The sequence below is a fragment of the Zea mays genome, chromosome 7, assembly GCF_902167145.1.
Source record: "Zea mays cultivar B73 chromosome 7, Zm-B73-REFERENCE-NAM-5.0, whole genome shotgun sequence".
Classification (NCBI taxonomy): domain Eukaryota; kingdom Viridiplantae; phylum Streptophyta; class Magnoliopsida; order Poales; family Poaceae; genus Zea; species Zea mays.
In genome coordinates this window covers 182,464,532-182,485,718 of record NC_050102.1, presented here as the reverse complement: position 1 = coordinate 182,485,718, position 21,187 = coordinate 182,464,532, and the positions used below count along the sequence as shown (strand labels likewise).

The 21,187-nt window shown below is 41.0% G+C and overlaps 2 protein-coding genes across 4 annotated transcripts; both read right to left on the bottom strand.

The window, feature by feature from the left end:
• Positions 1-808: 808 nt before the first annotated feature.
• Positions 809-10,120, bottom strand: LOC103633569 (uncharacterized). Of its 2 annotated transcripts, XR_004851629.1 has the most exons (11): positions 9,508-9,903; positions 9,222-9,253; positions 8,987-9,061; positions 8,415-8,604; positions 7,501-7,562; positions 6,732-7,012; positions 5,522-5,876; positions 4,896-5,438; positions 2,006-4,614; positions 1,838-1,919; positions 809-1,731 (listed from the first exon to the last, which is right to left on the bottom strand). XR_004851629.1 is itself a non-coding variant. In XM_020540769.3 (10 exons), exons 1-10 carry the CDS (start codon positions 9,632-9,634, stop codon positions 4,333-4,335), a joined length of 1,890 nt encoding a protein of 629 aa, XP_020396358.1. In that variant the 5' UTR covers positions 9,635-10,120; the 3' UTR covers positions 4,077-4,332. The 2 variants fall into 2 exon arrangements, 1 of the variants encoding a protein (XP_020396358.1); XM_020540769.3 differs by lacking the exons at positions 809-1,731; positions 1,838-1,919 and having other exon boundaries at positions 4,077-4,614; positions 5,522-5,615; positions 5,673-5,876; positions 9,508-10,120.
• Positions 10,121-10,250: 130 nt separating this feature from the next.
• LOC103633568 (uncharacterized 103633568) lies at positions 10,251-20,697 on the bottom strand. Of its 2 annotated transcripts, XM_008655257.4 has the most exons (21): positions 20,436-20,697; positions 20,191-20,303; positions 18,846-18,921; positions 18,605-18,747; positions 17,017-17,103; positions 16,627-16,710; positions 15,855-16,062; positions 15,304-15,389; positions 14,586-14,817; positions 14,358-14,478; positions 13,985-14,121; positions 13,548-13,656; positions 13,382-13,456; positions 12,729-12,771; positions 12,416-12,587; positions 12,249-12,319; positions 12,040-12,133; positions 11,641-11,880; positions 11,360-11,566; positions 10,840-11,169; positions 10,251-10,642 (listed from the first exon to the last, which is right to left on the bottom strand). In XM_008655257.4, exons 1-21 carry the CDS (start codon positions 20,451-20,453, stop codon positions 10,517-10,519), a joined length of 2,772 nt encoding a protein of 923 aa, XP_008653479.1. In that variant the 5' UTR covers positions 20,454-20,697; the 3' UTR covers positions 10,251-10,516. The 2 variants fall into 2 exon arrangements, with proteins under 2 accessions (XP_008653479.1, NP_001334977.1); NM_001348048.1 differs by lacking the exon at positions 13,382-13,456 and having other exon boundaries at positions 10,308-10,642; positions 20,436-20,553.
• Between the last annotated feature and the right edge of the window lie 490 nt (positions 20,698-21,187).

Genomic DNA, 21,187 nt, shown 5'->3' with positions numbered 1-21,187 from the left:
TGCTTTCCTTCCTGTTATTGGTCACGTACGTACAGCTAGCTACGGATGGGGACGGTAGCCCCGGTGGACGGTGGATCCGTCTCAATTCACATGTGCATTAGAATAGAACTTAAATTAATTTACACCTCAATCTATCTTAATACATATGAATTAAGGTAATACGAGAGTATATAAATAAGACCTAATAGTTGGTTTTGCGAGAATACAAGCCAAAGGCTACGTTTATCGTTTCCTTTGACATCTTTCATTATTCTCCCCTAATTCTCATTCCTATATAAAATATTAGGAGACAAACTAGTTTCATTGTACGATGGTTTTTATAGACGACCGTTTTAATTTACACGTACAGTAAAATAAAAATATTCATATCCTAAAAACAACTAACACGAACAGGCCTCTAGTTTAAAAAGGCTCAGGCCCGTTTCAGCCCACTCTGAACCCTAACGGATGCTCGCTCGGCCTTTGATTTTCAAAACCCACATGCTCGACACAGTCCGGGCCCAACCTCCCTCAAAGAGCAGATCAATTCTCGGCCCACATACCAAACCTATTCATGAAACGACACATGCAAGTCGTCCATATTTTTTATTATATAAAAACGATGTCCTTATTTGTGCGAAAACTAACGGAATAAAGAAAAAAAAACTCCCTCGTTCTTGTAATTTAAGTCATTTTAGTGGTTTGGGGGTGATTCTGCCAATGCCCTAATTTTAGAGTGTGACTGCGTGGTCCTGTTTTTTTTTTAAAACAAAATTGTTGTATACCGCTACTTTGTTAGTTGTACTGGCTACTGTTTCATATACTCGAGTCGTGAACAGATACATGTATTGTTGGTGGACAATAATACATAATTAAACATATCTGGAGTCACGGAGATTTGAAAAGAATCAAAATTGCCACAGCAGAAAAGGAGCTTTTTTTTTCTTTGCAGGAAAAACAATGTTTCTTTGAGACCGCTACTCGTTTGACCAGAATTCAGGACTGAGCAATCGAAGAACACAAGTAGGAGCAAAGATCACATGATGGCACATGCACTGGAAGGGTACTCCTCGTAGCTGAACTTGGTCTCGCGCACGATCTTGCACCCGTTGCACCCTCTGCACAGCGACGGCCCGGGGCAGCACATCGGCTGCTGCGGCGGCGGCGACCAGCAGCCGATGCCGCCGCCGAGGCACCACGCGCAGCCTCCGCACAGCGGAGGGCCGCCGCACGGCGCCCATTTCTGAGGGGCACCGCCGCAGGGCGGTTGCGGGTGGGTGTGAACCGGCGGTGCAGGCGCGGGAGCTGGAGCTGGAGCCATCCCTCCGCACGGCAGCCACGGCTGCGGCAGCTGCTGCGGGTGGTGGAAACCGCCCCGGTGCGCCGGGTCGCTGCACGGCCACGGGTAGCAGATCCCGCATATGTTGGTGAACTGCAGGTTCACCGTCGTCGACGGTGGCGCCGCCGCCGCTGGCTTGGCGGCCTTCTCCTCGCCGCCCTTGTTCTTCTCCTCTGCGGGCTTCTTCTTCTCCTCTTCCTCCGGCTTCTTCTTCTTCTCCTCTTCCTCCGGCTTCTTCTTCTCCTCCGCGGCCGGTTTCTTCACCTCGGGAGGCTTGACGATGGTGATGTCCCTGATGACATCACAGGCCTTGCATCTCAGCGTCTTGGAAAGCTTCTTGGGGTCGAAGGCGCCGACGACGGTGACCTTGTTCTTGGTGTTCTCGTAGTCGATCTTGTTGATCTTCTCCTTGGCTGGCAGAGATGTAGATGTTCCATGCATGCAAATTAAGTCGAATTTCTGAATGAAGCCATATGTTCTAAATTCAAATGAAGTATGACTTGATGGAGATCTACATACACTGGAGCTTGCAGAGAACTTTCTGGATCTTCTTGTAACATTTCTCGCACTGGAGGTCCACTTCAAGGATCAAGGTGGAATCCTAGTTCGTAGCAGCAGCAAGCAATCAAACAAAGGCGAAGCAAATAATAAAAAAAAAGCTGTGTTCCATGAGGCAGCACAACTAACCTTTGTTGTCATATGGTGATGGAGCGCTGGAGGTAGACTGAGACGCGGGAGACGAAGGAAAGAAAGGAATATATAGGCAGACGGCCGGCGCGTCTCAATCATGCACCACCACCACTACTCGGCAACTGATCATCCATCCATGAGCTAGCGCTAGAGAAGAGAACAAACTGTTGATTCTTCGACTGGGTTGGCGAGGAGGAGGAATCTCATATTGGAGAGCTTCCTGAAACCTAATCTCTTATTAATTGTTTTGGCATGTGATCGATGAAGGTTCCTAACAACCACCATGTGACCATTATATTGGGGCATGCATGATATGATGAGAGCAATGAGTCCTCTCCAAGTCCAGAGCATACCGTCTGTCCAGTCAACTAGCTAGGGCTAGGACGTCGTACGCGCAAATAGTTTGGCTGCACAACACGCTCTGTCAGCAATCGTTTGGCTCCATAGACCATAGGCCTCTTGATGGCATCAGCTCAGCTCCAAGTCATAGCGCCAACCACCATTGCCATGCAAGCTTAGTTTCTTCTCGATGGTTTGGTGTATCTTACGTATGCTTTTCCAGTAGTGCATCTTACTAGTTTGCAAAGGAGTGAGTTTGTTTTTGCGCGTGTTGTGCTTGTGCCTATTCAGTTAAGTTTTGCCTATTCTGAAAGCTCAAAAGCCAAATGGATATTTTCCTTCCGTTTGTGAATAATATAACCATTCTTGCAGTGTGTTCTTGTTGACATTATTTGGGTTTTCTATTGCCAAAAATAGTACTTGTATGCAGAATTACAGTTTAGTAAATATTATGCAGTCGTTCAGTGTGCTTGATGACTTTTTTTTTTGGAATTTCTATAACCAAAAAGTGAATGAATAGGACATGACAAGATGACAATGCATGAATAATCAATGTACCTGCATCACCACCTCGTCGGTCGTACTCGCTTCCAAAAACAAACAGCCATATATATCAAAGGGCGCGTCGGCCGGCCGTTGTGCTATGCGTCAATCTTAGCCGTCACGTAGTATTAGCTCCTCCCCATCTGTCTAGATCTTCGCATCACATCTATCATGTTCTATTCTTGTATCCGATATAAAAGCATGGATGCGAATATATAATTTTTTCTGTTGTTGACTACCCTCTATTTTAACTAGCTAACGCTTTAGGGGGTGTTTGGTTTCTAGGGACTAATTTTTAGTCTCTCAATTTTATTCCATTTTAGTCCCTAATTTACTAAATATAGAAACTAAAACTCTATTTTAGTTTCCTTATTTAACAATTTATGAACTAAAATGGAATAAAGTGGAGGGACTAATGTTTAGTCTCTATAAACCAAACACCCACTTAGCTACTCTTCTTTTCTCTAAATTTATAGCTAACGTATTTACCATTTCGAGCCAGAAAGAATATATGCTAGCGTTGAAACGAATTATGCAGATTCCGTAAGAGGAATGCCTTCCTACCAAGAGTATGGAGGCGTTTGTTTGAGATTATAATTTATCTAAATTATATAATCCAACAAATTTTAAACTAATGAGGGTGTTTAATTTATTTAAGATTATAATCTGTTTAGATTATATAATCTAACTTATTTTTAACTAAGATCTTATTTGTCTAGATTATATAATCTAGCTTAGATAAGTTGAGAGGCAAACAAACAATAAAATGGATTATGTAATCTAGATACCTAGATTATGATAATCCATAAGCAGACCAATATGTGTTCATATAATCCATAAGCTAGATTATAGCCTAAATGTTAGTTCAAAATAAGTTAAATTATATAATCTGGACAGATTATAATCTTAAACAAACAATCATAGGTGTTAGTTTAAAATTTGTTAGATTATATAATCTGATCAGATTATAATCCTAAACAAACACCCATATATAAGGGTTTGACCTACTTATATATTATCATAATCTAAATATCTAGATTATATAATCCACCTAACGATATGTGTTATTTGTTTACGTCTTAATTTATTTAAACTAGATTATATAATTTTGATGGTAGAGGGTAAACAAACAGGCCGAAGTCGACTGATTTGAAATATTTGTTAGAAAGGGCGAGACTCCAGAGGGTGGTGGATGGATCACGTAGTCCCCATCATTTACTCAAATTTATACTACCGTATATATATTAGTGTTTACTACTTTCATGTTTGGAATCTCCACTCAAAAAAATCCTAGCTCCACCACCAGAATTCATTCTCGTTCACAATTTGCCGACACAAACTTCAGTGAGGCTAGCTGATGTCTATTCCAGTTGTTCTGATTTCAGATCCAACTCTGCGTCACAGATTCACGCAATCGTTCTCGTTTCGGGTCCAACTCTACGTCACGGATTTACGTTGCACTCGTCCATAAATCGATCTCCTCGGACAAGAAACCTCTTCCAGTACTTCTTGTACTCCGGTATACCTAATTCAAGCCAAGGTTTCATGTTGCCATTGTAGTGCAATGATGCAGATCTCCGCGCAACCTCTTCATCGATTCCGTAATCATATCCAAGTCCAGCCAGCGTCAATTTTTCATCTAGGGGGTATATTAGATGTTGGAAGGATAGCAAGCTTAGAGGAAATGCTGCTGCTCGCAGGGACAGCTCATCCTTGACTTCGAACTGTAACAAAACAAAAATGAGATACCTAACCAGCTAACAATATGAAGAAACATCTAAAAATACACTAAAAAGATACCACTGTTGTATTGGAGAAAAATCAACAAAATTAAAAGATGAAAGTTTCTTTCAAGCCTTAAACATGCAAAGATGAAACGCATGCCACCTAAAGCCTTGTTCAGTTTGGCAGGGATTGGGGAGGGGATTATAGAAACAAGGCCAAATGCAAGCATCCCCTTATAACATTCTGTAGCATGAATATACTAACTGGGAACAATACTAACCTTTTTCATGAGCCGCAGATAGTTCTCTGTGACATTATGCTCCCTCCATTTATCCAGATTAATCAAATTCACCCCCGACATCCACGCACACGACTTTGGATCATATGCTGTTTTACCCAAGACATTTTTCATCTCACCCAGTTTCAGACCACAAAGTTCGACAGCGCCATTTACCTTGTCTCCCATATCAATATTCCACAAGAAAGACAGATCACGTTGAACAACTACATCGTCATCCAACACGACCACCTTGTTTAGATACTTGAATATTTCTGGAATAACGAAATGTGAGTGGCTGAACAGTGACAGGTATTTCATTCTTGTGTTTTCAGTAGGCCGCTTAATGCTCCTAATGAGAACACGGAACTCCTCTGGCAAAAACAGCTGCCGGATAGTATACTTTGGAAGTTTCTCCAAAATAATTGCTTCGTAGTTTATGACACGGATAGCTGCATTTTTATACGAATTCCTGGCAAACCAGTGTTTCATGGCATAGAAGTTCTGAGCGTCAGTTAGGATATGAAAAGCAAAGTAGCCTGGCTCCTGCAAAAAGACCAGTGAGTATGCTAGGGATGCCCAGCCCAGAAATTGTGTATAGATTAACACGGTAAAAATCAGCCAAATACCTTACAACTGCTCACAGTTGAGTTGATTGCTACAGAAGCCGCAAGAACGTTCCTTGATAGTATAACGAAGTGCCTGTATTCTGGACTACTGAACCTGCCAGGAGAATCATCAGAATCCAATGAAGATGATTTGAAATATTCTAGTGTCAACCTCATAGAAAGGCAATGATGACTTTTCGGCAATGTCTGGGCACCGAGATTGTAGAGGAATGCACTCTGCTGCATATGAAAATGAGCTTCATCCTCAGTCATATAAAGAATCTGGCGAAGCTTCCTGTCAACACTTCTACAATCTACTGTGCAAGATTTGGCTCTCACTATTGTTTGCTCCATCTGCTTCATCCTTCTGTTGATACTGAAATCACAAAACAACTTGTCATTCAAATTATCTCCGTACTAAGACTGTCTCCAGCAAAGATCTGTAAACGGTCCTCTTCCTTAGATTTAGCGGATATTGACGTTCTTTTTCCCTCCAGCAACGACCGGTAAACGGTCCGCTAAATAATAGAGGACGTCCTTCCACCGCTAAACGTAGAGGTTCTCTCTCCGTCCGCTATCCATCCGCGAGCTACGACGGCAGGCATTCCACATGCGACGAGAAGGTGCGACGGTGGCTCTACATTCAAGACGTGAGGGGACCCTTCCACATTTAAGGCGTGAGGGGATTTTTTTTCAAATAAGAATTAGTTAACAAATGCATGTTACGTCTGATGATTAACTTCACTTTGTACTAATTTGACTCTAAATTTGAAATTATTAATCACGCATTATTTCGGAAAATAGTAATTGTAAATTAATTAAATATACTATTTTGCGCATCCATTTTATTGCGTGTAATGGAAACAAAACAAAAAAAAAGCTAAATGAATGGAAAAACTAAATCTGTTAACATTGTAGCTTTAGAGGACCGAATTTAGGAGACGTTGCTGGAGACTGAGAAGATATAGAGGACAAAATCTTTTAGAGCGTGCTGTAAAGGACAGAGAATATTCCTTTAGAGGATGGAATTTAGGGGACGCTGCTGGAGACAGCCTAAGCCCTACTGGTGATTGGAAATAATGTCCCTAGATTGAATTAAATCTCCTTGTCTCATCAAGGCATAAATATATTCGCTAAGGGGTATCCAGGAAAAAATTTGAATTTGTCCATAGTAACATAGTCATCACAGCACACGGAACCATGATCTTAAGAAGTAAAGTTCTATTCTTACGAGGATGGTAGATCAGCATCAACTGTTGATACACTAAGAATCTTCTCATGGTCTTGTATGTTTTGCTTCATTTCCTGAGTCAGAGCTTCCTGTCCTTGAAGTTTTGCAATGCTTGGATAGTATGAGCGTGCTACGAAGAGTTGATCTTTTAGCCTTTTCACTGTATAATCTTTCATTACTTCTTTGTGCTCAATGGACCAGAGACAATAACTCCCAAATTCAAGTTGACAAGACTTTGACTTTTCCACTTCATCAGCCTTTTCACCTTCTTGGCTAGTATCCTGAAACGACAGGTTGCATTTTGGCGAATATCAGCACAACTCAGGCTGATGCAAAAAAAAAGGGTGGAACTAGAAAGAACACTGGTAGATGCTTTGAAGAAAAATGTACAGGGATGCACTATATTCTACTCAAAAATGTCATGACACAAGCTTAGCTTTTACATTATTGGATTAGTTATGATGATGGGAAAATATTCAAAATTTGTATCATTTAACCTATGATCTTAGGCGTTTAAGCTGAACAGAATTAATATATGACCAGTTTAGTCTTTGTATTTCTTTTGTGTTACATGAAAAGTTTGGTAGTGAAAGGTGTCTTTTTTTCTCATGTAGGAGAGCTGTGTATCTTTATATTAAAGAGAGAGAAAGAAGGGACCCTTACAACACAACAGCAACGAAAGATGCCTTAAAATAAGAAAAATGTGAGATGACATGAAATAGCAGCTCTGAAACAACAAAGTACAACTTTGAAAGCTAAAGATCCATACTCTTGCGACTTTAGTTGAATCTGAAACAGCATCTGATGGTTCAACTTTTGGTGCTGGGGAAACTGTGTATGTTACAAATTATTGAGTCAGATGTACGGAAAAGCAAAATAACTACAATCATCAGACAGCGCCCAAACAAAAAAATGAATAGGACCAGCCACCACTAAATAGCTTTGACCAAGTACCACTAGTGATAAAGACAACTTTATGATAGTTAACATAAACCAAGCGGCTTGTCTGTCTGCACTCAAGCGATAATTGGGTAGAAATAGGTGGTGGTAGGTTCTAAAGTAAATCTTGTGAATGATAGGGAGCCAAGACGAAGGAAATGAAAAAAAATGAGAACTAAAAAATAAAATTTAATTCAACGTCAAAAGGTGAAGGATTGAAGAGCCATGAACATCAGGAAAAAATATTGCAAAGCTAAAACTAGGGATCGTTTGCCGTAAAAGTGACATTGTTTATGACCGTTTCTAACCATTACCGTATTTTTTTTATTTTTTATTTCTACTTTCAATAAACTTTTGGTTTCTATTTCCTTTCAGCAATCAGCGCCATATTGATGTCACCGCCAAATAGTTAAAAATTGAAAATATGGTGAGTCCCTGACTGACAGGGAATCATTTTCGTTTAGAAAACACTGTTACCGATCTTTTCGATCATTCGTCCCTAGCTGATACGATGTCCGCATATAATTTTCACTGTGGTACAATTGAGGCCTGATACAACCCCAACGACCTTACCATAGCTTAAAATATAAACAATGTTTTAGCATTAGGTTGTCTCTAGCAGCATACACATCCTATCCCTCATTTTATCTTCTATTTCAAACTTCACACTGTAAACAGTGCAGTCTATAGTGCAAAACCGTATTTTGTACGACTATATGCGGGTGCTGTACCGCTACAACATACCTTTTGGTTTAGCACCATCACTTGTGGAGTGGCTACCAATTTGCTTATACTGATGAACGACACCTGCACTGCCTTTGGAGATGGTCTTCTCCGGTGTTTGTTGACGAATGACTTTGGAGATGTTCTTATCCGGTGTTTGTTGATGAATGACTCCTGCACTACTACCGGGGACCTTCTTCTCCAGCGCATCCTGAGAGAGATGCGACTGTCACGGACTGCAGAAGCAATTTTCAGCGATATATTCACTTGTACTTGATGCACCCGAAATGAAAAAAAAAGTGAACCAATCCTTGTAACATATACATACGAAACAATTGTCCCTACATCACTAACAGGTGAGGAGGCAACCCACAGAGCATTGCCTCTAATTGCAGAACGCGTAGGCGTTAGACAAGTTTCAAACGTGTGGATCGGTGCTAAATAGGAGATAACTAACAGACAACATTTCGGTGCCACCCCCCCCCCCCCCCCCCCCCCCCAAAAAAAAAAGAAAAAGAAGAAGAAGACTCCAATCCAAACAAAAACAATATTACAAAGAACACAATCGCTTTCGAGAGTAACAGCCAACAGACCTGTCGCGTGTCAGCGCCACTACCACTCGGACGTCTCTTCTCCGCCACGTGATCCAACAAAGGCAGAACGACCTCCTGAATCCAACACGGTGAAGAAAACACGGGGGTGCAAAAAAAAAAGTAGCGGAAATCAGTGAGCCGTCGTCCCCGCTCGCACATGGTGCCGTCCAAATCAATCAGCGTCAAACAACGGCTGAGGGAAAAATAGAGGGTTCGAAACAGGCGACGGGGGTACCTGTCGGTGCCGCTCCTCCGTCGTCACGTATCCTGCATCGCCCACACCAATCAGAAAGTATAAGACAACAGAAGCCAGTCCCGAAAAGGCGAGAAGCGGGCGGCTGGTTAATCAGCACGGGCGCGCGGTAACCGGACAGGCGGGCAACCGCTGGAGAGAACTAGAGCCCCAGATCCAGACGGCGGAGACGCGGTGATCCGAGCGCGGCGGGCCCCGCGCTCCCAACCCAATGCGCAATGAGAGGAAGCGAACGGGGAAGGGTAGGCGTAGCGTAGGGTAGACGTACCGGAGGGGGCGCGGTCGAAGAGGAAGGCCAAGGGCACGAGCAGGGAGCAGAGGACGAGCGCCAGCACCGCCACGCGAGGGCCTCTCCGCCTCTTGAGCGCCGGCAGTAGCAGCGGCTGCGCCTTCATCGCGTCCTCCTACTCCTCGGGTTCCCGGCGGCCGCGGCCCCTCCGCTGATCATCTCACTCGCTCACACACTCACTGCGGGGCGGCTACTACGGGAGTGACTGACGGCGCTTGCCGTTGCCGTTGCCGTTGCCGCGTTGGAGGCGGTTGCTTTGATCGGCGACGGGGCACTGGCGCAGTGCGGTGCCGCCGAGTGAACAGTGAAGTGAGCCGTGAGAGAGACAGCCAATGGGTTCGCTTGGTGGTGCGGTGCGGCCGTGCGGGCGTGCCCGAGCCGAGTACGTGTCCCTTTTTGTTAAGACAACTGGTTCACCTGCTCTCCAATGGCCGAGTACGGTTTCTCGTGTTTCCCACTTGCAAGGCATCACGTGATTTCGCTAGACCGTAATAATCATAAAATATCATCGGAGCAAAGAAAATGTATGGTAAGAGTGGTGGTTGATATCTGTGGCGGAAGTTTTTACCATGGAATGTTTCCTCCGAAATTCTTACGAATTGTTAAGGCATTCTATAGGAATTCTGTGTGGTTCTAAAACCTTTGATAATTTGCTCCAAATGGACACGTAGGAAAATTGCAATAGGAGTCAAACCTGATCTTAAGCTGTTGAACGAGTAGGGTGAACGCATCAAAACCCAACGAAAATACGCGGGGTCAATTAGTCCAAGATACTCATATGCGAGATGACAGAAAGGATCCCAGCTCCAAACACACACGTTCGTACATCTGCTAGTTCTGCCCAATCCCCAAAATGAGCACATGCACACCAGCCAACAACCTTGCTACCATAGTCCAAAGTCAGTAAGTCACCCACCATCGTATAGATATATATATATACACACACAGCTGAGGCATATCCCCTTCCCAGACTACGCGGGCAAGTTTGTCACAGGACCATGTAGTTCCCGTTTTTCTTGTAAATTGTGAATTCAGATTCAAGGCCCTCCAATATCTCCAGGACCGATTCTCTCTTGGATCCCTTGAAGTGCTTGGCAACATCCTCCAGCGATACCTGAAATAATATGCCATTCGTCAGAACAGGAACGGCATGGATTTCGGAAGCAGGTCCTGACGTTTTAAGTCAGAGTGTGGGACACTGAAATGTTCGGCCCCACGCACACGAGTCCACATATCTCTAGACCAAGTCACTCAGCATCAGAGGTTTTCGATCAAGCTTGGGGGGAAAATGAAATGGTTTAGTACGTTTACCCCATTGCAGCTCGCAACCAGATCTAGCACAGAATCTACAGTAGCAGTCGCCGTGCCAGTTAACTCAGCTCCATGCTCGTATGTCCTTTGCAGTTTTGTTGCTGGCTCCTCAGCACAAACAGTTTGACCTCTCTTTGCTGAAGGGTTTGCATCACTGGCCTCTGCCGCTGCTGGGACACCATTTCCGCCTGCTTCACTTGCATGGCAGGAAGATATTGGTGACTCTGCTATTCTACTAGAGACACCGTCAGCGGTACCGTTACCAAAGACTTGCTCTGACAATCCACACCCCTCAATAGTCAGGAATGTCTTGATCATGTCATAAGTTACCTGTAATTTTCCCTAAGTAAATTAGGCATTCATGACTGCTTTGGATGAACATAAAATGAAATGTGGGTTGCTGCTTGATGAGAGTGGCTGTTATGTTTTTCAGAAGCAATACTAAGTTTTTTTTTTGCAGGGAAAAGCGACACTGTTTAATCAGAAATAGAAATGGGGTGGTTAGGCAGAGGGAGAGTACATTCTCTGGGAGCTCCTCTTTGATTGGCTTCATTTTCTCACGTGATCCAACCTTTGAGATTGCAAGACGAATTGCGGTGGCTATATCAGGTGTCAGCCCTACTTCCCTGCAAAACCTACTCCAGTCCATCTCACATCCTTCTCGAGCAGCATCAAGAATGTACGCAATAACTGTTTGCTCTTTTATTGGCACTGCTCTGCGGAAATACTAGAATACACAATCATATCAAGCTGTGAACTTGAGTATCATGTCAGCAGAAAACGAAAACTGTGGTAACTTACAGCAATTTTCAGGAATGAGTACTCCTGCTTATGCCACAATTCCCATGCAGTCAGCTTTGCATCACCCAAGATCCCAGGAAGATTGTTTTGTACAGGTTTTGGTATACCAGCAATATTTTCTGCAGCTGGATTTGTTGGTGGTGGTGGTGGAAATGGTGAATTATCCAACGGGAGGTTTAACTCCTTCGACAATTCCGCAATATTTTGGATGAAAATGTTACTGAAACGTGAAATAAAATGCTGCAAACAAAAGGTCAGATGTATCAATATATAAGTACAATACAGAAAACAACGGCCACACAGTATTGTTTTTTTTAAAAAAAATGGATGAACTGCCGAGATGCATACTACTCGGATTAACAAAAGATAGTTTGATAAGTAACCATTTCAAAGTAGTACCTGGTTGACACCATCGATATTAGCAAGTCTAGCTCCAGTAGAAGGTCTCATCTTTGCAAAGTTTCTTATTGTCTGATCGCCACATACAGCATACCTGTAATAAGCAGGATTAACGAAATTCAGTTCACTAACTTCTCCAAATTCTAGCATAAACTAGCTTAAGAACATATATCCATAAACTTGTTATGGTAGTTTAGATTTTTACTCACGGAGCAGTGCCAATATCTTGAGCAATCTTCATCCTAACATTCAGGAGCCTTTGATAGAGTTTTGATTCATCCTGCAAAATTTTAAATCAGGAAAAAGAATAAAATACTGAAAATTCCCAGGTGGGTGACTGCGTGGGGATCAATAAATAGCATTTTGATGAGCCTACCTCAGAAAATTTTTCAGATTCTAATGTTGGCACAAGATTCAAACCACCTTCTTTATGATGTGAACTACCGTGCTCCTCTAGTTCAATCATCTCTGCAGTCAGCTGAAATACCAGTGGTGCTCCATCTATTTTATCAGCAGTAGAGAGAAACTTGACCCCTTTTGGACTGACACTGAATATATAGACGCGGGTTAGGGGCGGTTGTCCTTAAGCATTTCTGCAAAGTTTACTTCAAGACTAAGCTTAGCAAAGGGCTACAAAAAGGGAATAAATACAATGAGTACAAAATTCATAAGGAACCGCAACACAGCACCTGACAAATCTAAATGTATCACGAACAGTCTCCTTCAAATAATCTGCGTGTAGATAAAAGAAAATAAATAAATTATAGCACAATTTAAGGTGGCAAAAGCATTTTGTTGTCCTAAAACCTAATGCGGATAGCTTGGCATAGCCACATATCAAGGACAAAATAAACAAAAAAAACTTAACAAGGAGAAGAAACATTCCTGTGATTTTGTTCTTAATGAAGTTTGTGCCAGCCTTCAAACTTGGATTAGTGACAACTTCAACGGTCTAACCAGTGTATTTCATTTAAGAATATACCCGGTTTACATTCAAACAAAATTTTAAGGAAGGTGTGAAGTCAATACCTGAGATGTTCATGAATGCGCTTACTGTTTAGGTTGATAGAAAGATGTTAAGCCTTGAAAACAGAGTATACTTTCTAGGCTTTACAGGTTACAAGGCCTGAAAACAATAGGGCGTGTTTGGAAGCAAAGTATTTCAAAACCATGGTTTTGGAATACTACGGTTTTAAGATGTCGATGTGAAGCTTGCACTCAACAGGTGAAGATGTACATGAGAACACACTTCCTTAAGAGTATAATTCAGTGTACTTATTATGGTCATATCTGTTGTGAATATCTTCTACGATGCAAAAAATTAAGTGCATACATAATACACCTTTGCTTGCATTCAAATGAAATCTTTCTGTAATACTTTCTTCTTTTGCCAGGGAAAAGACAGCAATAGAATTGTCTGTGCGGAGGAGAATCGATATTTTAAAAGAGGTGTTGCTTCACACAACTTACAAGAATAATAGAATGAATAGAGAGGTCAACATTAGTACCATGTGCTATAAGAAGACCACCAAGTGCTTTCCACCAGTTTGACGAATAATCTTTACCACGCCCATGCATTTGTAGTTTATCATAATTGTTGTCAACAATCTTCTTGGCCTACAAAATGAGAAATATTTGAAATTCGCCATCTACTTAGAAAAGACAATTTAGTAACCAAGACTAAATTCTACAAAAATTTACTGTCCAATCCATAGTCACAAAACAGGGCCAAAGGCATCAACACTCAACCCACAACCCTAATAAAAAATATTGTGGAGACTTCAATTGCTTACAGTAGACTTCAGTACGCATAACAGTGCATTCCGTCCCATACAGACATTCCATTCCAGTGATAAAATTATCAGCACATACATGACACCGAATGAACTACAGGCAGCTAATGTATGTCACCATTGTAGAAAACTGAAACAAGGATAAGACTTACTCGTGAGCCACGGAGAACATCAATAGGTAAATTGAGGCCCCAGCGTCCTCCACAAGATTTGATGCAGGACAGCAACAAAAAGACTTCTTTTGACAAATCCCTCTCATTTTTCACTGCTGTGCAATTATCACAATTACCTGCAGGATCAAGATATGTGCCAACCATAATCATGTCACTACAAGACAATTCCAGCAGTTGAAATGAGGTTGCACGATACCTCATAAACTAGTAAATTAAGCTATATTATAAGAATAAACAAGCAATACATGGTACTACCTCAGTTCTCGAATATTTGTCGCCCGCTAGTTCATTTTTGAACTAAAACGTGACAAATAAAAAAGAATGGAGGGAGTATAAAATAGAAAGAACGTACCACAGTCAATGTTCCATTCTTCACCAAAATATTGCAATAAGAACCTCCTACGGCATGTAGCAAGCAAGCAATATTTTTGTGCTGCCATGAAGGAATCCATGATTGCTTTCCTCTGGGTTTCCTGTTTGATGAATTAAACCATTAAGAAAAAAAAGTAGACACATAGCAGAAGCACTACGCTGCATGGATGGTGTGAGAAAACATCCAGCATGCAAAAAAATGACCTACATTTTTTGCCTCAGAACAATAGAAATCAGCTTTTGTAATATCACTTCTTTGGTAATATAGCCAGCAGATTGAAGGCAGTCCATCTCTTCCACAACGCCCACTTTCCTGGTAGTAAGACTCTAGGCTCTTTGGACATCCATAGTGTATTACACATCTAACATCAGGCTTATCAATACCCATCCCAAAAGCTATAGTTGCCACCATTACAAGAACTTCATCCCTAATGAAGGATCTGCGGGAGCAAAACAACCAATGGTCAATTATAAAGCTGCCACCATAATTTGTACAAACTGGATGCATAAATCAAACAACTGATCATTGTTATGCCCTGTGACCTACGTATTTGTAAAGGTTTTACTTTTCTAATTAACTGATTGCATGGCCAATGTGAATCTAACAGAACAAAGACAATCTAGTAAATATTTTATAGAGAATGCTGAGACTAAACCAAATCATGGCACTTACGAACCACGTGATATTCATTTCACATAATGGCAAGGTGAAGCATATCTAACAGTAACAGGTCAATAAAAATACTTCAACAAAATCATTTCCAGAGGAGATACTGACAAATGGTTTAGAATATCATTTGAGCAGTGGTCAAAACTCAAAACAATACAGTCAAGGATTTACATTGCACAAGGAAAATGGATGTACAAGAAAAACAACATAGCGAACAGACGCCCAAAATAGAGCACACAGTGAATAGATGAAAAACCTATGGGATTCCTCTCTAGCTCTGCTGCCCATTTGACCATGATAGATTCCAGTCTTGATTCCAGAAGTAACTAAAGCCTCATGAACCTGGGGAAAAGATTTTTTATGTACACAAGTTGAGACAGTGGAAATCTAGTATGTATTAAAAGCAGGTTACACAAAGTCAATAAGGAGCCCAAATTCATCAGATTATTCAAGAATTACCATAGATAAAACGTCTAAAATCCCACTTCCAAATTTTATAGACAGTGAACATTTTTTCTTGAACACGCAGAAGAGCTGTGTATCATTATATTAAGAAGATATGAGGGTCCAAAATAGACCGAAACATGGATAGATGGTGAACATAGCCAAATGGAATATTAAAGTGTCCCATTGACCAGAAAAACAATGAAAGAACTTGTTACTCAAATAATCAAAAGCAAGTAATAATAAATTCACATTACACGAAATGCACCAATACTTTTAAGAAGCACAGAAAAAAAACTGTTGTTTGCATTCTCAAGCATTAGCAATTGCAAGTCTGAAATTATATAACTATGGTTCACAAACCTGTTCTGTGTCCCGGATGGTCGTACAATATATTATTGTTGACTCACCCACATCACTCCTCTTTGAAACATCTTTCACAAGTTCACTTATAAAGGACATAGATCGGTTGCATGTTTTCACACCATAGAAAAGGTTATGACGATCAAATGAACCAACCACCACGTGAGGACTGCAAAGAACCAAGGAAGTAGAAATATCTTGGCGTACCCTACAAAATTATTATGAAAGAAGAGAATGAGAGCGTAATATTGGACCAGTTTTGAAAACCAGTCCCCCCCCCCACACACACACGCACACCCACATCCAAAACACACACCGCCGCCACCATCACCCAAATAAAGAGAGCTCACTCGCCCTGACAATTTACACAACACATAGTTATGATATTTGTATGTTTGTCTGGCTGGTTTGGCTGCTTTTAGAGACTAGATGTGCTACTATGACACTAGGGATACAACAGTATGTCATCATCTCTTTGATGATATCCAGATACAATCAAACACCTAATCAGTGTTTTAAAGAAGTCGCCTAGGCGTCCAGGCGGTGGTCCAACGCCTAAGCGTCCAAGCGGCAGTCCAACGCCTTGTCTCGCCACTATGGGGAGAATCTAATGCCCATTGCTATTATATTTAGAGGACTTAAATGTTCTAAAACTATTCATCTCACCCTGACCCTTTAAGCAAAGGACAAAAAATAGTAGCATTAGACACCCTCAAAAGGAAGGTAAAGAAACAACAAAGAAGAAAACAAAGTGATAGCGTAAAATGCATACCTTTCTGTGGCTGTAGCAGTTAAAGCAACAAAGGGAACACCCACAAGAAGGTTGCGCAATGAATGCAGCTGCTTGTACTCTGTCCTGTAAGAGAGTTCAAATTACGGAAATTGAGTTATAAGAGGGAGAAATGCTGATTTATCTTTTTCCAATCAACTCAATATCAAAGGATGGGGGATGAAAATATAGAAAAAAGCATGCACATAAAGGCGCGATAGCATCACCAAAAAAATCTGGATAAATATAACTATCACAAATATCCGTTCGACGAGTGAATACAGGATTTTTCAAATTTCATAAGTATATTATTTATGCAACTGAAATGATTAAGGACCCTGTACTTTTACAAGATATGTTCAGTGTTCCATTTATCAAATCAAAAGAAAAAACCTGAAATCATGGCCCCATTCTGATATGCAATGAGCTTCGTCAACAGCTAACAAGCAGATTCCAGAAGCCTGCAAGTTACTCCAAAATCTGGACAAAACGGAAAAGAAAAGTAAGCCATACTAGTAAAAACTGCACACATTATTTGTTTTGTTTATTTCAGAAGAACAGTAAGGGAGGGCCCTACTAAAAATATCCATATTGCCAAGATCTACATCACGAACATATAATAAGATTTGATAAGGCCACAGCACTATTGTATAAATATTGATCTACCCATGACAGAATTCTCAAGTTTTATTGCAGTCAAGCGTGATGGATTGCAACTCGTATCAAAGGATTGAAGGCTTTAGGGTACTAGGGTTGTACAGGTGGAAGAAGAATGGACGTGGAGCAAGACCATATGTTTCAACCAGAGCAGGACCATGACAGCAACGTTGCCCATAGACAATGCACAGGATGTATGGGTTTTCGGGAGTTTAATCATGCTTCCTTTATTCAGGATCAGGAATTACACAGCCATCTCCTAGAATCCTAGACCACAAAACATACTAACAAACTTCAATCTTGCAAGCCACAAGCCAGCTCAATCTCTAAACCAGATCTTAAGCTAACGTAATGAAGAAGTCGGAGAGGATACTGAAGCCAGTTCAAGCATGCTGCACTGCATCACAGTCAGGGTAAAACTTCTCGCTCGGGAAGTGACGGTTTTCAGCAAATTTTCTCGTTTTCGGTCTGGTCCGAAATTAAAAAACTGATCCGATTTTTTATGTATTTTGATTTGGAATTTGAATATGTAAAAGTCAAACTTTGGTCAACAAAACGGTTTTCGAAAAAAACAAAACAGAATTGTAATCCCTGATCACAGTACATCTGTCCCCACACAACACCAAACCAGAATGTGAGCCAAGAAGCCTTTCCTTGAGCAAACACATCTGTCGCTAGCAGCCTAGCATTACTTATAATCAATTTCATTGGAGGCATTTTATCAAGGATACACGCATTCCTTTTGGAGGCCGACATTTCAACAGCCCAAGATTCAAGATTGTGAGCTCCCTAGATTTAAATCCTGTTGGATCCTCGTTGCAAGTCTATTTATAGTTACATCTCGGTTAACTAAGAAAATAATGTTGACACACACAATAACTTGAAGCAATATACACATGCCTTCACTATTAATCTAAGTATCTACAGCCACTTCCACTAATCCTGCATACTCAGAAGGACAAGCTACTCAAGTTTGCAACAGCACACTATGGTGTCACAAGAACATGCCCAGCACGCCATGTGCTTTTATAACATCTAAAGTAATACAAAATATTACTCCCTCCATCTCATAAAATAAGGTACACATGTTTTTAGAAAAGTCAACGTTTTAAAACTTTGACCAACAATTCAGTAAAAACATATATTTTTAGTGTATGTGTTATATACTTGAATTTGTATTCAAAAATAATTTAATATGATGCTTAATTTGTATTTGTTATGTCATATTTTAAAAGAAATTAATGGTCAAAATGTCACTCTAAGACTTTGTCAAAAAAAACAATATACGCCTTATTTTATGGATGGAGGGAGTATATGGTTTCACCTTGAAGGAAGTGAAATGGCTTTCTCCGGTGTCATGTAAAGCACATCAAACGTGCCTTTTTCTGCCTCATTACTGACGGAGCTATTCGTTTGGGTGCTGCCAAGGTACTCAGATTTCACACCTTTTTGTTTTAAACTCATAACCTGTTTTAAGAAAATGAAATCCTCACCAAGTATTTTGGCAAAAGAAATTTAAAAATGTGAGTAAAGCACTAAGAATATATTGAACATTTCAATCCTACCTGGTCTTGCATCAGGGACAGAAGAGGGCTTACAACGACAGCTGTTTTCTTCGTAACCAGTGGGGGAATCTGATAGCTGCCATAAAACGGACAGTAATTTTGTATATAAAAGGAAATAATGGAATCTTTCAGTTTATGTTACTACCTATTGTATGGATATACCAGGAAAGAACTATGGCCTTTTGAGGCTAGTATAAAATATTTACTTAATATAAATAAGTTCGGCAAAACACATTTCTTTTTCTCTAAAGAAATGTGAGAGAACAGCAAACAATTTATGAGGACAAAAATTCTATATCTATACTTGCCAAAAAAACAAATTAGCAAATAGGAAGCATTTTTGCTTGAAGGCCTGCTGCACACCCACAGCTCTACTGTCAACAACCTACTACAGATTTCTGTAGAAATTGATAAACAAAGCAGTTCTAAAAGGTTTTGCAGATGACAACAATTATGAATTATGAAAGAGAGAAAAAAAGTGGTCTTGTCCTTTTGAAAAGATAATTTTGCCGGTTTCTGCACAATCCTCTCTAATCATCATTTCCTAAGCGCAGTTAAACTCCATCTGACCTGAGTTCTCCAGGCAGAAAATGATACGATATGCATACTACAACAAAAAACGTGGCCGCTATAGCTTAGAAATCTCCACATTTGATTGGTCATCATATGGCGTCTTCGAATAATGAGGGGGTATTTGCACTAAGAAACAAAACAGAACGCATGATTTACAATCAATGATACAGATTACTCATGATTGCATAAAATATATGATTGCTCAGGATATTTCCCCACTTTTCTTTCAGCAAAATGTATTTATGAAACCATTGCAACCAATTTCGAGCAATATCCTAACCTCCACGGAAAATAGATCCAGTAAGCGCCCAGAGGTACAACTTATCACCCAAAAGATGCAGCAGCGGAACTTAGGGTCTGTTTGGTTGGGCTGTGGCTGTGGAAAAAGTTGTTGTGGGCTGTGAGCTGTGGAAAAAGCTGTTGTAGGCTGTGTGCTGTTAAAAAGCTAAAAATCGTTTGGTGGAAACCACTAAAAGTCGTTAAAAGTTCTTCGATATATGTTTTCACAGTTCCATTCAAAAGCCACTAAAAGCAGGTCCAGGGGTGCTTTCAGTTTTGCACTACGAGAAAGTCGGCTTTTAGAAAAAGCTGCTTCCTGGATCCAGCCCTTTGGTTGGCTTTTGGCTTTTATGGGGCAAAAGCCAAAACCAAAAGCCAAACCAAACACACCCTTAGATAGTACCATTTCGTGAAAGCAGCAAGCGCCTCACGACCATTTCGTGATAAAACAGACACACGCAAAAAAAAAACAAGCCAGGGAAACCAACTTTACCAGATGGACTTGCCGCTTCCGGTGGCCATGACGACGAGGCAATCCCGCCCATCCAGGACCTTCTGTATGATCTCCCTCTGGTACGGCCGGAACGTTGAGTACCCGAAATAGCCCTGTACATACAGAAACGCGCGGGGTTAGACCACCGTGGCCGCCGCGGGATAGGATTCTAACGCCGCGCGGCGTCGCGGCCACACGGCGACTAGGGTTTTGGAGGCGGGGAGTTGGGGCGATGAGATGGTTGCCTTCAGCGCCGCCTCCATTCTGGCGGGGAGCTCCGCCGGAATGGGTGGACGGTAGAGGAGACGGAGTAGGGATGGAAGTGGAAGGATTGAATGGTGGCGGTCGTGGCTGACGGGCCGGCGAAGGTGGAGGGTTCGGGGAAGGAAAACGGCGGCATATTATCGATGTTCCCGCCAAATCATTCGTCCTGCCGTCCCGCTAGTGGTGCCTAGTAGGCCGTTAGTATTTGGGCCCTCACAGTAGGGTCCTTCTGACCCATACAAGCGGCCCGTTAGTATTGAGCCTTCACTTTATAAGGTCCATCAGTCTATCACGCATCTTTCTATTTTTCCAGACCTACTTATTTAAGGTCTAATCTATTTATAATTATTAAATATTATACCTAGTTATGTGAGGCCTGATTTATCTATAATTATTAAATACTATGTTCACCTAATTTATATATAAATATCGAATATTATATTCCTTTAAAAAGCTTTACCGTCAAAGTTGCGATGCATATTTTATAACTCTGTACTTCTAGGTTCAGAAGTTTACAATTATATATTACGCTCTAAGTTCTAAAGCATATTTTTGTATTTCAAACCCAGAACTTATAATCAGATATTAAAAAAACTTTATAGTCTAAAGTTCTAATATACATTTCATAACTTTATAGTTCTAGGTCCAGAACATTATAACCACGTACTAAAAACTTTCTACTTTATATATCATAGTGAATTTAGGGACTGTTGAAGCACTCTGTTTTTAATAA